A 14,233-nucleotide genomic window follows, 5' to 3' on the forward strand; every position below is an offset into this window, starting at 1 on the left:
ATAATGTAATAAGTATAATAACATTTGTAGTATCGGTTGTAATTGTGTATTATATGATATCAATAATATGTTTGTGTATGTGTACAATGCGTCCATCGTTAATGTAACCTATACACGTATACACCCATACGGCTATACGTCATTTGCAATGAGTTAGCTACGTACATATTATATCGTAGTGTAGGTACATATTAATAATATCGGGCGACTGCTGTACAGTATGTGATGGCCGAAAGCACGTCGTCGTACCCCAGCTGTGGAATTTGCATTAGAATACCGGGCGCAGTAGGTATACGAGGTAATAAATACGTGGCAAACGAGTTGTGTCAAGACGGAAATTTAATCAGAGTTTTACAAATGTGCACGACTCGAAATAATAATAATATATGCAATACATTCGTGTAATATATCTTGGCAGCTTTTTCTGCTACAGTTTATTTCATAGTTTGTGAAATCATCGCGAAATTTCTCACTATGTATTATAATACCAATCCACGAGTTTCTGATTATTGTATATGGATTCGCTGTTTTCACAAACCGACATCGACGAGCATAATATACAAAGTCTTAATATTCACCGATAATGGACCTCCGTATAGAATATACCACTAGAGTATTGACATAAAATTAAAGAATCAAAATTATTTGAATGAACTCGTGGAATAAATTAGATAACCGGGAATGGAGGTTCCTTAGTAAATTTGCACGATTCAGACTAAACTTGTGCGCGCACTGATACACACACATATTATTAGGTATACAATATAAATGGCGGTTACACTAGTTTTATTGGTACATTTTTATGATTTTGAAAAAATAAATATTCTATTCAAAGTTTAAGGAACTAACTGTTCGCGTATAGTTTGTTGATTTATATTGTAACGTTAGAGAAAGTTTAGACCGTGTCGAGGTGCCAAGTGAATGCTCCCCCCGTCCCCCGTCCCACAAACGTGTGGTGCATAAAGAATTTTTTTTTAAAATCAATAAAAATCTACCGAAAAATAAGTGTGACTCGTCGATCTGGAACGGTCAACCCTTTATTATGTGTTCAGTACGAGTCATATAGATTGGCAGAGTGGCGCGAACAAGAAGGTTCCGGGGGTTTTTCTCCTTGTTCGGATGTTATTACCACTTTATGTTTTATCATAGAACTGACAATTGTCACCATAAAACATTTTAAAACCGATAATAAGTATAGCAAATGATGTTTTCTGCTAAATAATTTTTCTATTGCAACAAATGCACATGTTATCATCCGGGAATTAACAGATTCATAATCATATGATTATTAACGACCCAATGTGGCGCTGCCGGAACACACACCGCAAACGGATGCGAATCTGTCTGACATCGACTGTACACACATAATAATATCATCAGCCGTTAGGCATTTCCTCGTCTATATACATATTCGACCCGTGTTGACAGACTGTGTGCGTGTGTGTGGTGTGTGTGTGTGTGCGTGTGTGTGTATATAGACAGCGCTGTACTGCACAGCGATGGCGGGCTGATGACCAATGCGCTGTAACGGATTCGGCGGAAGGAGCAGGCCATCGTCTGGCGGCGGTCCGCGCTGATGTCCGGCCGCAGATGGGATGGAGGCGGCGGCTGCGGGATAGAGTCCGAGGAGGAGGAGGCCGGTGTCGGCCTCATGTCCGGCGTGCATGTGGCCGTCCGTCACCGGCGGGACATCGTCGTCGAGGAGGAGGAGGAGGAATCGTCGTTCGGCGGCCGGGGGTCCGTCGGATACGGCGGCTGTTCGGGTGGCTGTGGCCGCGATGGAAGTGGCGTTAGCGGCAGCGGTGCCGGCGGATGTCCCGGACCGTCGTCGTCGTCGTCTTCGTCCGCCGCGTGCTGCTCCAACAACCGGACGTCCGGCGCCAAGCACGTGCTCGTCTGGAACCAGCCGGAACTGGACGATCTGACGGCCGCGGACAACCACAACGGGTACAGTCACCGGCCCGTGCCGGCCAAAGGTATAAAAAAATCAACGCACGTATTTTATAGTTGTTGTTATTACGCTGCATTCGAATCGAGTTCCTCCCGTTAGTACATTTTCGTTTAGTCGGTAATATATTATATATTATGTTTATCGACTGCAGCGCGCTGCGGAGGCAGATTTGAAACCGTTTAGTATAGGACGGTTCAGCGACGAAATTTTTTTTGTTGTTTTATTCTTATAAGAAGAATATTGTAATGAGTTAACAAGATAAGAATATGAATGTTATTGGGTTTAATGTAATGATATGAAAGTGACATAACAAAATAGTATTTTACATTTAATGATTTGATTATGTATATGATAATAATATTATTTAACTATATCTAGGTCATTAAGTCGACTTTTTTATTTTCAACTAATCACGTTTATCGCTTACTTAACGCGTGTATGTTAAGTAGGGAAGAGGCGAGAATAAGTGTTTCTGATTTTAATTTAGGAAAATAGAAAAAGATGATAATGTTACAATAAATATTTCTTACTTGTACCTTTTATGGGTAAGATTGTAAAATGAAATCCAATTTAAGTTTTTACTTATAGATACACAAAATGTTTTCTATAAAAGAGCAGTAGATGTAGAAATCAAACAAAATATAAAATTAAAAATGATAAATCTATATTATAAGACAAAACATGATTATTTAATTAAGGTGGCCTGCGATGGACTCGCGTGTAATTTATTATTCGTCACTATCTGTGTATAACTCTAATGGATGTATTTATTATATTATCTGCATCGTATTGATTCAACATTGGTCGACATTTGATTCCGATACATTTGAAACCTTGTGTTGAATATTTAACAGTAGTTAAGTACCTGCGTCAACGCTTACTTTATGTCCATTATTATATATTTAATATTAAATAATCACTTCCAATGCTCGACGAGATATTGAAAAATTCATAGAAGATATTGAAATTATATCAAATTAAATTTTCTATGAGATTATATTAAATAATTATACTCGTATACTCTATGCACATCGAGCGCCTATATAGACGACTTGTCAAAAATGTATTATACGATTAACTATATATAAACTATAATTTAATTCAGATGGAAGATTTTGAAATTAAAATAGTTCTTTAAAAATAATTCAACTTCGATTAATCGTTAATAAACATTTTATAATGAGGTATAAGTACCTATCTATTATTTATAAAAATGTGAAATGCTATGGAGCTTGGAAATTCGTTTAATTTACTTATTATTTAATTTGAGGTTACATAATCAAATTGGATCCTATTTCACATTTTCACACTGTGCTGGATTATTTCAGTTTTAGTTTAAATTTACTACAGTTACGTGGTTGTTTAATTTTTAAATAAGAGTAGACATTAAATATGCACATCCTATTATGCACCGAGTTTTTACCGAATGTATGTGACTGTAATTTTATCATAAGGTTGAGCTCTTCTCGTAGAATATTATTATATTCATTTATGCTCTTACTTGTACAGGTATTTTTCAAAAGGCTTATACCTATTGCATAATATATAAGACACAAATATAAAGCGTCATACATTTATTATTTTTAAATTAACCGATTACTATTGAACTTGATATGTGAGTCGTAAAAAGTGATTAACGCCTGTGTTAAAGCAGGAGAATTAATAATAATAACACCTATGTTAATCAATTTTATAATGTTTTGGATTAGTTTTTTTTTGCAAGGAAGAAGACCCCAGAACTATAAAAAGTGTTCAGGGGGGGGAGCGATTTTTCAAAATATTTTTTTAAGCCTGCACAATTTTACAATTTTGTATCTATTACTTTATATCATTAAAATAAACTAAAAATATGAGTTTATTTGGTTTTGTATTAGAATATAAGAGAATTTATATTACATCGCAAATGGAAATAATGATTTAGATGTTTTAAACTTGAAAAAATAAATAGAAACACATATTATAATATGTATTGATATTATACATTATTCGGTATTATTATTATTGCAAAATATTAATACAACGCAAAATGTATATTTTTTCACTGTATATGATAATCTTACATGCTCAGTATTGCATGGGTTTTGGCAAAGCTATGCAAGTTAATAATTAATATTTTTTATTTGGTTTAATTAAGCGCAAAATTTTAATTTAACTATTATAAAAGTTAATGTTAATTATGTTTTTTAAATAACTAGGTAGTAATGTTAATTTTATTTTTACATATTTTGGCTTTAATTATACAGCGTAAATACTTCGAGTGACAAATCTGTAGAGATGTAACATGCATTAGTAAATGTTACGTATTAATACATATATCTGATTCAATTAAAATTTAACCATTTATAATATCTCCGAGTTTAAATGTATATAAAATTATATTAACTTAACAAAATACAAAAGTAAGTCTTTGGTATTGTTACTTATGTAAAAAAGTCAAAATAAATTAAGCTTATTCGTATAAACGTCTTATTAACTTATAAACATCCTACAGCTACGTACTGTCTCATTATAAATATCCACACATAAAATATTTATAAATTTATTTTTAGAATATAATAAGGTACAATGGAAATGATATAAAATAAATATTCGTGAGGGTTCAATAGATTGTGCCGAAAAAATTCGTGGCTGCCATTTTTTCTATTATTATACTTAGTAAAATTGAAAATCTTTTGGTCTTTCCCGTCGCTCATTATACATATTACATACATAGAAACGGTACTAAAATCCGTCGTTTTTGAGTCGCCATGACCAAAGTTCGGTCGGCAAAAACTATATCTGTACAGAGTATTTTACTATTTTTTTATTTTGATTCTGACGTTTTACACATTATGGCGTAATGATATTAATATTAATTATTATAAAACGTGTGATTAGTTTATTTCGGTATGAGGGACTTGTGCCGACCGGACCGAGCGAAGCGATGATCGGTCATGTACAAAAGACCTTGAAACAGTTTCACGTTGTGCCAAATGTTTTTTGAAAAAAAAAAAATCACTGTCAATGTTGACTTGGCCAATAACTACTCGATCATCCAAAGTCTGCGCACATCCCGATGATTTTACTTCGACACTTCCCTAACAATGATGCTTATTATAAATCCTATTTTTCCTTTCTCATTATCTCTACAACACTACTCTAGCCTATCGCTATTATCCAATTACATTTGGCACTAGGATAAAATTGGATTTGCGAGGAAACAATAATCCAGAATGCTGCTGTTCAATTAAAACGTATTTCCACTTTCGCCGTCGTCGTGTTGCCAATTTGTGTAGACCGATATAAATCTCAATTCTCCATTCATTTCATCAGAATTAATTGAATAACATTTTGATTTAGCTCTTATGAAAGTGATTTAGTCTATTTATTACTTATTTTCAAAATAAAACGAGTAAGACATTTTTTTATGTATCATAATCAGTGTTTATTTTTTGAAAAAATATTCGATTTATCTACCATATAGGTTAAATATAAGATTATGTATATACACTCAATTCTATTCGTTTAACATTTAAAAATAATAATTGAACTCATTACACGTCTGTATTTTAATAAAAATAGTGGATGATTATAAAATTATTATTACAATAGTTATACAATATAATATTATGATTGTTCAACCAGTACACAAAAATAACATATGCAAATATAATACTATTACTCATAAAATAGGTATGTTATTAAATAGTAAATAATCATATCAGTTTCCATTTACTCAAATTATTCTTGGATTTTCAAATGGGCAGTGTCTATATTTTTACCTTTCTTTGTTATTGAAAAATGACTGTTTGTTTGAAATGTTTTCGTTATTATTCCAATCATTAATATTTTTTTCTTATTTCTTATCTACAGCATTTTCAAACCATTTGTCAAACTACTGCAATTTTATCCTAATGTATGTATATAAATATATAACTAATCAAACTTAAACTTTCATAGCAGAATATACCGCTTCCAACTTGAACATTTTTTTTTTATAATTCTACTATTTAATTTTGTAAAATTATTAATTTTGTCATGCATAAAATAAATTATGATAAATTATTTATTGTTTAAGTATATTATTATATTGCGGAATCGTAGTCATATCACTAAATTAAGCTATATTTCAGTAAAAATTAATCTATAAAACAAATACTTACAATATTCTATATATACATATTGAATTGAATTACAACTTTAACGAATTTAATAGTTTAATAGTTTAAAGTTATATTAAATTAAATTAATTGCTATAAGTTTTAACACTTGATCACATAATAGGTTATAAAAATTATTTCTATAATGACTCGTGATGTATTTCATATAAGTATACGATAGCTGTTCATATTTAGACATTCGACTGAAAATAAAGCGATATATTATCATGTATTGATACTGATTGTATATGAATGTAAAGAATACTATATAATATACTATATATAGGTATGCGTGCGGATATAATATAAACCAATTTTAACTTAAAGTTTACCGCACTTACGTCTTAATCAGTTTAAAGGAAAATCGTTTTTGCTCATGTCAGGTCTCTAAATTAAACGACTGAACGCTCACAGTTATACTGCATTGATAATTTAGTTGTCGTTTTTGGTGTGATCTAATAGATAAAATTGATAGGTCCATTTGTGTATAATATGGGTGTAGATCACCGTTTTGAGACTTATAGATGAGGACGGAGCGGATATAATTATAATGTTCAAGACTTCCGATAAACTTAACTTGTTAAAAGTTTCCTGTAAAACCAACTATATTACGGTACACAAAATTAAATAATATACATTTTACACTTTGATTTGGTATTTGAAAAATATACCACTAAATGAGTCAAAGTGACATATTTTTTCTTATATTGTCATCAATTGCATATTTTATGCCAAACACTATATCTATATACTTAGTTGAATAATATGCATGGTTATTTTTTAAATCTTTATTTTCTTAATATGTATTATTAAGAAAAAATAAAAATACCTATATTAAAATGTTTCCATTACTTAGAGCGTTAGAACTATCGTTTTGATTGTGTTATTATTATTGACTAGTTTAAAATAATATATTAATATTATTTTATAAAATCGTTATCGATAAAAATTTAAAATAACTATCATTAGGAAGACGAATAATCATATTGGAGTAGCCAGAACTCTGGATTGAACAAGTAGTAACCTACAGCTTTACTTGGTTATAACTAGCTATTCAATTACTATAATCAACGAAATTTAATATCTTAAGTATTGAATACAGCATATTTTATAATATATAATTTGGTTGTGCATGTCTGGTGTTCTGGTAAATAGTATCAGAAAATCCGCTTTATCAATTTGCATAATAATAATATAATAATATAATATGCTGCCACTTTAGGTGCTACATAAGGTCTAAAGTTCTCTCAGTGCTATTAATAACTTGAAACAAACTAATTTTGTAAAGTAATAAATAAAACATAAACAATATTAATATATATATATTTATTTTCTATATACAGTGTGTAACCCTTTACGACTTAACATGCCTGATGTATTATATAATAATGAAATAAAAATATTTTTTGTAAATCGTTCACATAACATAATAATTTTCATTATTAAGGTCAAAAAAACACTTTATTTTTTATCCTCTAATTAGTTTATTTAATTACTATGCGCGGTTTTTGTATTTTAAACTGATCTTTTTTAAAATGATCGTCATTATAGTTTGAAGGACATAATAGACGCTTTTGACCTTCCGTGACAAAAGAATTAAAATTGTGAGTACTGCAAGTATAATAGAGCTATGGTATGAAAAATATTTTAATTATTAAATAACAAGATTTAAAGTTCGTAGAAAATTATTTAATTATTTTTAATAAATAAATACGTCAGACCAATCATATACGATATACCTATCCTGTAATTATTGTATAAAAGAATGCAGTCAATCAGTAGTAATTTGATATAAATTGATGTATGAGGTCAAAATATATTTATTCATGATAATAGTACATTTTTATAATATAGTGTATACTGTATATAAATAATATATTATTATTCATTATTGTTATTGTCTATGCAATTTTATTATTTTAGGAATGAATTAAGAAACATTTAAAATATTGATACACTGAACCGATTTGAACAATTAATCATATTTAAAAAAACTTATTTTATCGAAATAATAATTGATAGCCTTTATATAAGTTTTATTTGCCAAGGAAGAGCGTGTATCTGTCCTAAAATATTTGTTTTTAATTAATTGATTAAAATCATTATGAAACGCGACCTTGTAAACTGTTACTATAATAATTGATGATAAACGATGCTATTACATAAAATATTACCTATTACATGTGGAACGAATAATTATTATAAAATGTCATGTCCGAAAATTTAACGGTGCACATAATATAACTGATGTTAATGGAGTGAATTTTGTTATAATCATTTAATAATAATTGCTGCTATTGTCATCCTAGTATTTGCTTACAACATGTTATGTATATTATGAACTTTATGTAGATATGCTATATTGCAGATTTTTAAATTTATAATTCTTTTTTTTGTTTTCACAAATTTGATTTTATCATATTTTGTGAGTTACAATTTTTTTTTTTTTTATTCGAAAAAGGTATTAATAGTCTTTAAATTATTAATGATATAATATAATGAACCGTATACATTTTTAATAAATAACTATAAATTGGTTATTTAAATTCGCACACACTTAAAACGAAGGTACAGATAAAGAAATACGATTAAATTAAATATTTAATACAGGTACAATTTTATATTTTAATTTTAAGTTTAGTCTATGTTTTAATGGATAATTCAGCAGTACCTTTATTACCTATTTTAAACTATATATAAAAGTTTTCAATTGATTTAAATTTTTTAGCTGAACTATTTTGTATTATTGCCAATTTTAAAATAGATAGTTTTTTGCTGCAACTTTGATGACATAGTTAAGTTTTTTTGCTTACAACGACAATGTACACTTTATTGAAATTGATTTTGTTAGTATATGCTCAACGTGTTTATCCGCATGAATGTATGTAAACATATTTGTATATGTATTATGCGCAGATACATTATTTATATAAATAACAAACAAGGTGCTAAGTTTTGTCATTTTCGTAAAGAGGCAACAGTTTTTGTTTTATTCTCTAATCAGTACATAATATAGTAATTATAATATCGTATTACGTGTAGCGTACTAGCGTATATCTGTATTTTTTTAGTCTGTAAATTAAATACCGAGCTGAAATATGTTGAACAAATTAATGACGTATGTAATCTCTACAAATTTGTGAAATAAATTACAATTCTGGATTTTTTCGAATCTGAAAATCTTGTATGAAGATTGAATTTTATCATTACTTGTTTCATCTATAGGTACTTATTGTGATATAATAATCGATTATATTTTATATATTACATGATACACTTTAAAAAAAAAAAAATAAAATAAAACGATAATTTCAACTTAAAGCAAAAAAGAGACAATTCCCATTTACATAAAAATAAATGTTTGAAAACCAGGGGGGTTTTAATTTTTAGGTAATATATATATAATATATATAGTTATATTTAAAATTAAATAATACTTCACAATGTGTAAATAATATTAAATACTGTACAATTATAATAGTAAACAGCAATAATCGCCGATAAAGGAAATAAAACTGCATCATGATATTTATCAAATACATATAAAACTAATATTAGGTGATATTCAACTGATTATTAAACTCGTATACGTATTACTTAGTTATTATTTATTATTTGTATTATATTTTAAAATATTTAAATATAATTTATATGCGTTATATCAATTTGTATAATGATTATAAAATTTCCTTTTTTCAGTTTATAAACATGATTAATATGTTTTTATATTATTCTCAAATAATATTTTGCAGAAAAGCTTTTTTAGCAATTTATTTTAGTGTAAACAAAATTCTTATCATTTTCGGGTTTTGGCGAAAAAGTACTATAGGCAACAGGTAACTGGATTATTCGTGGAAAAGGGCTTTTTTGGTGGAACATGTTTTATCAATTTCGTTTACCCAACTTAATATGTGTGGTGTGATTTCGCATGTGGTATACGGTATACCTAATTCAATTTTAAGTACCTATACCATTTCCCATACCTAAGAGCTGTCGTGATATTTTAATGATACCCTGTGAAGTGTTCGACATCGGTTATAAATTATACGCTCTCTCAGACGTGTAACAACAATGAAAACGCATTCTATAATGTCATCAGGTGTTGCCATGATGGGAATTTTTTACTTTAATTGTAAACTTACTATTCACTCGCATAATATAAATGATACTTTGATTTGAATAAATACTAGTGGTATAAGTACACATGATAGTTGAATCCTAAAACATAATTGGTTTGTTAGACCAAACAATATCGTTATAAAAATAAACAGCATATTCTAGTTTAAATAAGTCACATTCTTTTCTTCAAAACGGATATTTATTATTATAAATTATTTTTATAATAATTATGATAATATTTAAAATAATATTTAAGTGTTTTACCGATTATTCAAAATACTTTCCCAAGGTCGTTCATGGCATTTAAATATTTTTTAAATGATAAATTACCATGAATGTACTAAGGACTACAGTATTATAATATCATATTTATAAATGCACTTCAATTAATTTATCATGCAATTTGAGTGAACTGTTATAAGAAAAAAATATCGATTAATAAATCTTTACGGGCGTGTGTAAATATATCAAGCAAACAAATAATACATAATATGAACATATTGAATTTCCGTAAAAGTTTTCATTATAATTAGTATAAAAGATTTGGGATCAAATAATTCATATTTCAACTTTCAAGTGAACTTTTTCTGAATGCGGTTGTATTATTATTATGTTGAACATTTATCATCTCAAATAGTACGTAAAAAATATATTCAATATAAATTATACATGATAAAGCTTTTGTTTTTTTTTTTTAACTATGTGCTGTTTCTTTCTTTAGTATTATGTGTACATTTGTTGTCCAAAATATTTTTTCTACTACCACAAATTATTTATAAAATAAAAAAATATGGGTATGATACTTGTTTCATTGCTGGGTTGATTAATGAGTAACTATACAGAAAAATAACATTAATTATAGACAGTAGTCTTGCTACCATTCTTCATGGATTACTGTTTGAAAAATACGTTAAGTTTGAGTATGGCGTTGAATATTGAGTTACTATAAAATTAATTGGAAAATCAACGTATGGAACGATAAAAGCCGATAAAAATGCTGCAATATGTATAACTAAAATAAAATTAAAAATGAACGATGTCGTAAAAAAACTTCATTAGCCTTCGCGGTGGGCGAAAAGTTTTCATTCATAAAAAATATAACTACGTCATTCCAGACGGTTCGCGGTAAACCAGAAAAATCCACAGTGGTGCGTATTTGTTTTGTATACCGCAAATATTCGGTTGGCTTGCCATAGTTTCACTTCATGACAAAATTCTAGTTTGCGTATTTTTTTTTTTTTTTTTTGAACTATCGATTAAAATACAGATTGTTTTCATAGTATATCTTTGTAATTAATTGAAATTTTTTTATCCTACATAAAAGAACTTAATCTGTCACGACCTGTGTAGTTGGCACTGTTTGCTGATGTTGAAAACGAATAAATAAATAAAAACAACACAGTAGAGAATGAATTATGGTTTTTGCTTTAATTTCATGTTTCGATCGGTGGTAAAAAAAAAAAAAACCAGGGACACCATGGCATGGTGAAATAAAGGGAAATTTTCATGTTTTAAACATGTATAGTTTTTTGTTCGGGTTGTGGTGGCGGCGGGGTTACTTGGTTACTTAAACCTCGGTTGACCTCGCCGTTAAAAGTTAGGTTCTCACTGCAGTGATACGTCCGTCAGTGGAAACCCATATAATAATTATTACATATTAAATGTCGGATTTTTATAATTATGATGACGTTAGAATAAGGAAAAGCAGTAATAAATTAATTTTTTGTTCTCTTCAGCCTGTCGCTATATAATGAATATGTCCTGTCGATTTATCGTCCTGCAATAAACTTATCAAATTTTCTAGTTCTGTTTTGTCGCTATGGATATATGGTGTGACATTGAAATAAAAAAATAAAGAAATAGACTTAGGCGATTGAAATGTATTGCAATAGATACTGATTATTTATAGGATAAACCCGAAAGTTCTTATATAATATTATATATTAATAATAATAATTTCTTTATTTGCGGAAATAAATTCCAATTATATAAAATGAAATATAATGACAATATATAAGTATATTATGTATACACATATCTAACAATATATTTAGAAAGATATATATAAAATACATATAATGTATATATATATATATATATATATGTAGTTGTATATATTATAGTAGTGTACCCAATGATGAATATTTTTACAAGATTGAACAAAAACAACAAAGTTGGTTAGCAAAATATTTTAATACACTCTAGTATATCTCCAAGTCAACATTATTTACACATAACATACATGCGTGTATGGCAAACTGTACTATATTATTTGTTTTTATTTAAACCATATTTATCATATATTTATATCATTACAAAAAAGTATGTATATTTCATTTAGAAACATACTGATATTGGTGCAAAATAAAATCACTAAATTACACTTGAATTATCCACAATAAACTTAAATTCCATTTTCTTCTCATCGCACTTGTGTATTTTTTTGCTGCTCAATAATTTATAAGCAATATGGTGCCGGAACCCGGTTTTCTTGTAGACTCTAAAATGTAGAGTATTGGATTATTTATATTCAAATTACTTTATATTTATATTCACTATTTATTCATATTTGTTTATATAACATGACTATTGGCAATTTATAAGATTTAAAATGTTTGGTTTTACGTTGATTATGCTATTTAATCATTTTTTAATAAGTGATATATATATATATATACAGGTGAAATACAATTTGAATATGGTTTATATAGTGGATTGTTTTTAATTTATTATTTTCACGAGGTTTTAGTAATGTTATTATGTATATAATTTAGTATGTATAATATTATGTATATATCTACTATAAAATGTTATTACAAACTATTTAAACTGTTGTCGTTTCGTTTAATTAATAATTGAAATAAGCGAAGGCGAAATGATAATGGTTATTAAATATTGAGTCTTCATTTGAGTAAAAATGAAATCAATTAAGTTCCGCATGAGTTATTAATTATTGTGGGAGGTTATTACTTTTTTAGTTTCCCAACTTAATCCGTTGGGATGGATATTTATTTTTGAGCAGTGATGTAATTCGGTTTTAAATTATTTCACGGAAAATTATTAAATGAGCATCAACTTGGTATTAAATAAAAAATGAAGCATTGTTTCAGAATTTGAACTTTAGCTGTGTAATAATATATATATAATAATATTTATTTGGAAAATTTACTCATGATTTCAACAAAGCTTATGTTCAAAAAAAAAAAAAAAACGGAATAAAATTATGTAAATCATAGCAATAGGTACTGTTTTCTTTTTTTATTAATCTTAAACGAACTATTGGGCTTCAATATCCATTGGCTACAATAGGTTTACTAGGCTATACTATGTTATATTATACTGCACAGGTACTTATATAATAACGATATAGTATAATGTTTTACTACAATACTGTGCGTTGTCTGCGCACGGCTGCTACGTTGTTATCTCGATTGTAATGTTTAAAATTTACAACGCTATTATTATTACATACATATACTATTATAATATAGATATGCCATGTAATATAATGTATTGTATATATCTGTACTTATTTTATAGTATTGTTGTTATTACATCTGCAAGGTCTGCAGCGTGCGTATTTTTATACGAGTTTTGCGATAACAGCATGCCGCCGTGGATGCGATGTTTTTTTTTTTATCCCGAATCGAACGTTGCCAAAGGGGGAACACTCGCGCACAGAGGCATGGCGCGTGCGATGATATCGTCGTTAACTCGCGTACGAACCGCGTCTCTGTCGTCGTGTCCCCGTCACGCAAAGGCCAAAGGGGTTTTTGATTCCCGAACACATCCCGGTCTCGATGTAAGTACGTATATATCGCCTCGCTAAAATGTATTATTGTACATTCGATATTGCCGCTGAGCATACTCGTCGTTGGCTTTTCAGCCTCTCGACATTCTATAATAATAATAATAATAATAATATTATTTAATGATATACGACCATGATGTGTATTTATTATGTGATACTTACTCGATCGCCACGATTATTGCTCTGTTATATATGTATTATGTTATCGATCGA

The 14,233-nt window shown here is 28.5% G+C and overlaps 1 protein-coding gene across 2 annotated transcripts in view; it reads left to right on the forward strand.

The window, feature by feature from the left end:
• The window catches only part of LOC132923273 (putative inorganic phosphate cotransporter), a 74,332-nt gene that overhangs the window by 32,654 nt on the left and 27,445 nt on the right, over positions 1-14,233 (forward strand). The window contains exon 2 of one of the 2 annotated variants that reach the window (XM_060987147.1): positions 1,479-1,976. The exons of the other annotated variant lie outside the window; for it this stretch is intronic. Within the exon in view, the coding sequence (XP_060843130.1) occupies positions 1,577-1,976 (400 nt within the window). The 5' untranslated portion in view covers positions 1,479-1,576. The remainder of the gene's footprint in view (positions 1-1,478; positions 1,977-14,233) is intronic. 2 annotated transcript variants of the gene reach the window in all.

The sequence above is a fragment of the Rhopalosiphum padi genome, chromosome 2 (assembly GCF_020882245.1).
Source record: "Rhopalosiphum padi isolate XX-2018 chromosome 2, ASM2088224v1, whole genome shotgun sequence".
Taxonomy (NCBI): Eukaryota; Metazoa; Arthropoda; class Insecta; order Hemiptera; family Aphididae; genus Rhopalosiphum; species Rhopalosiphum padi.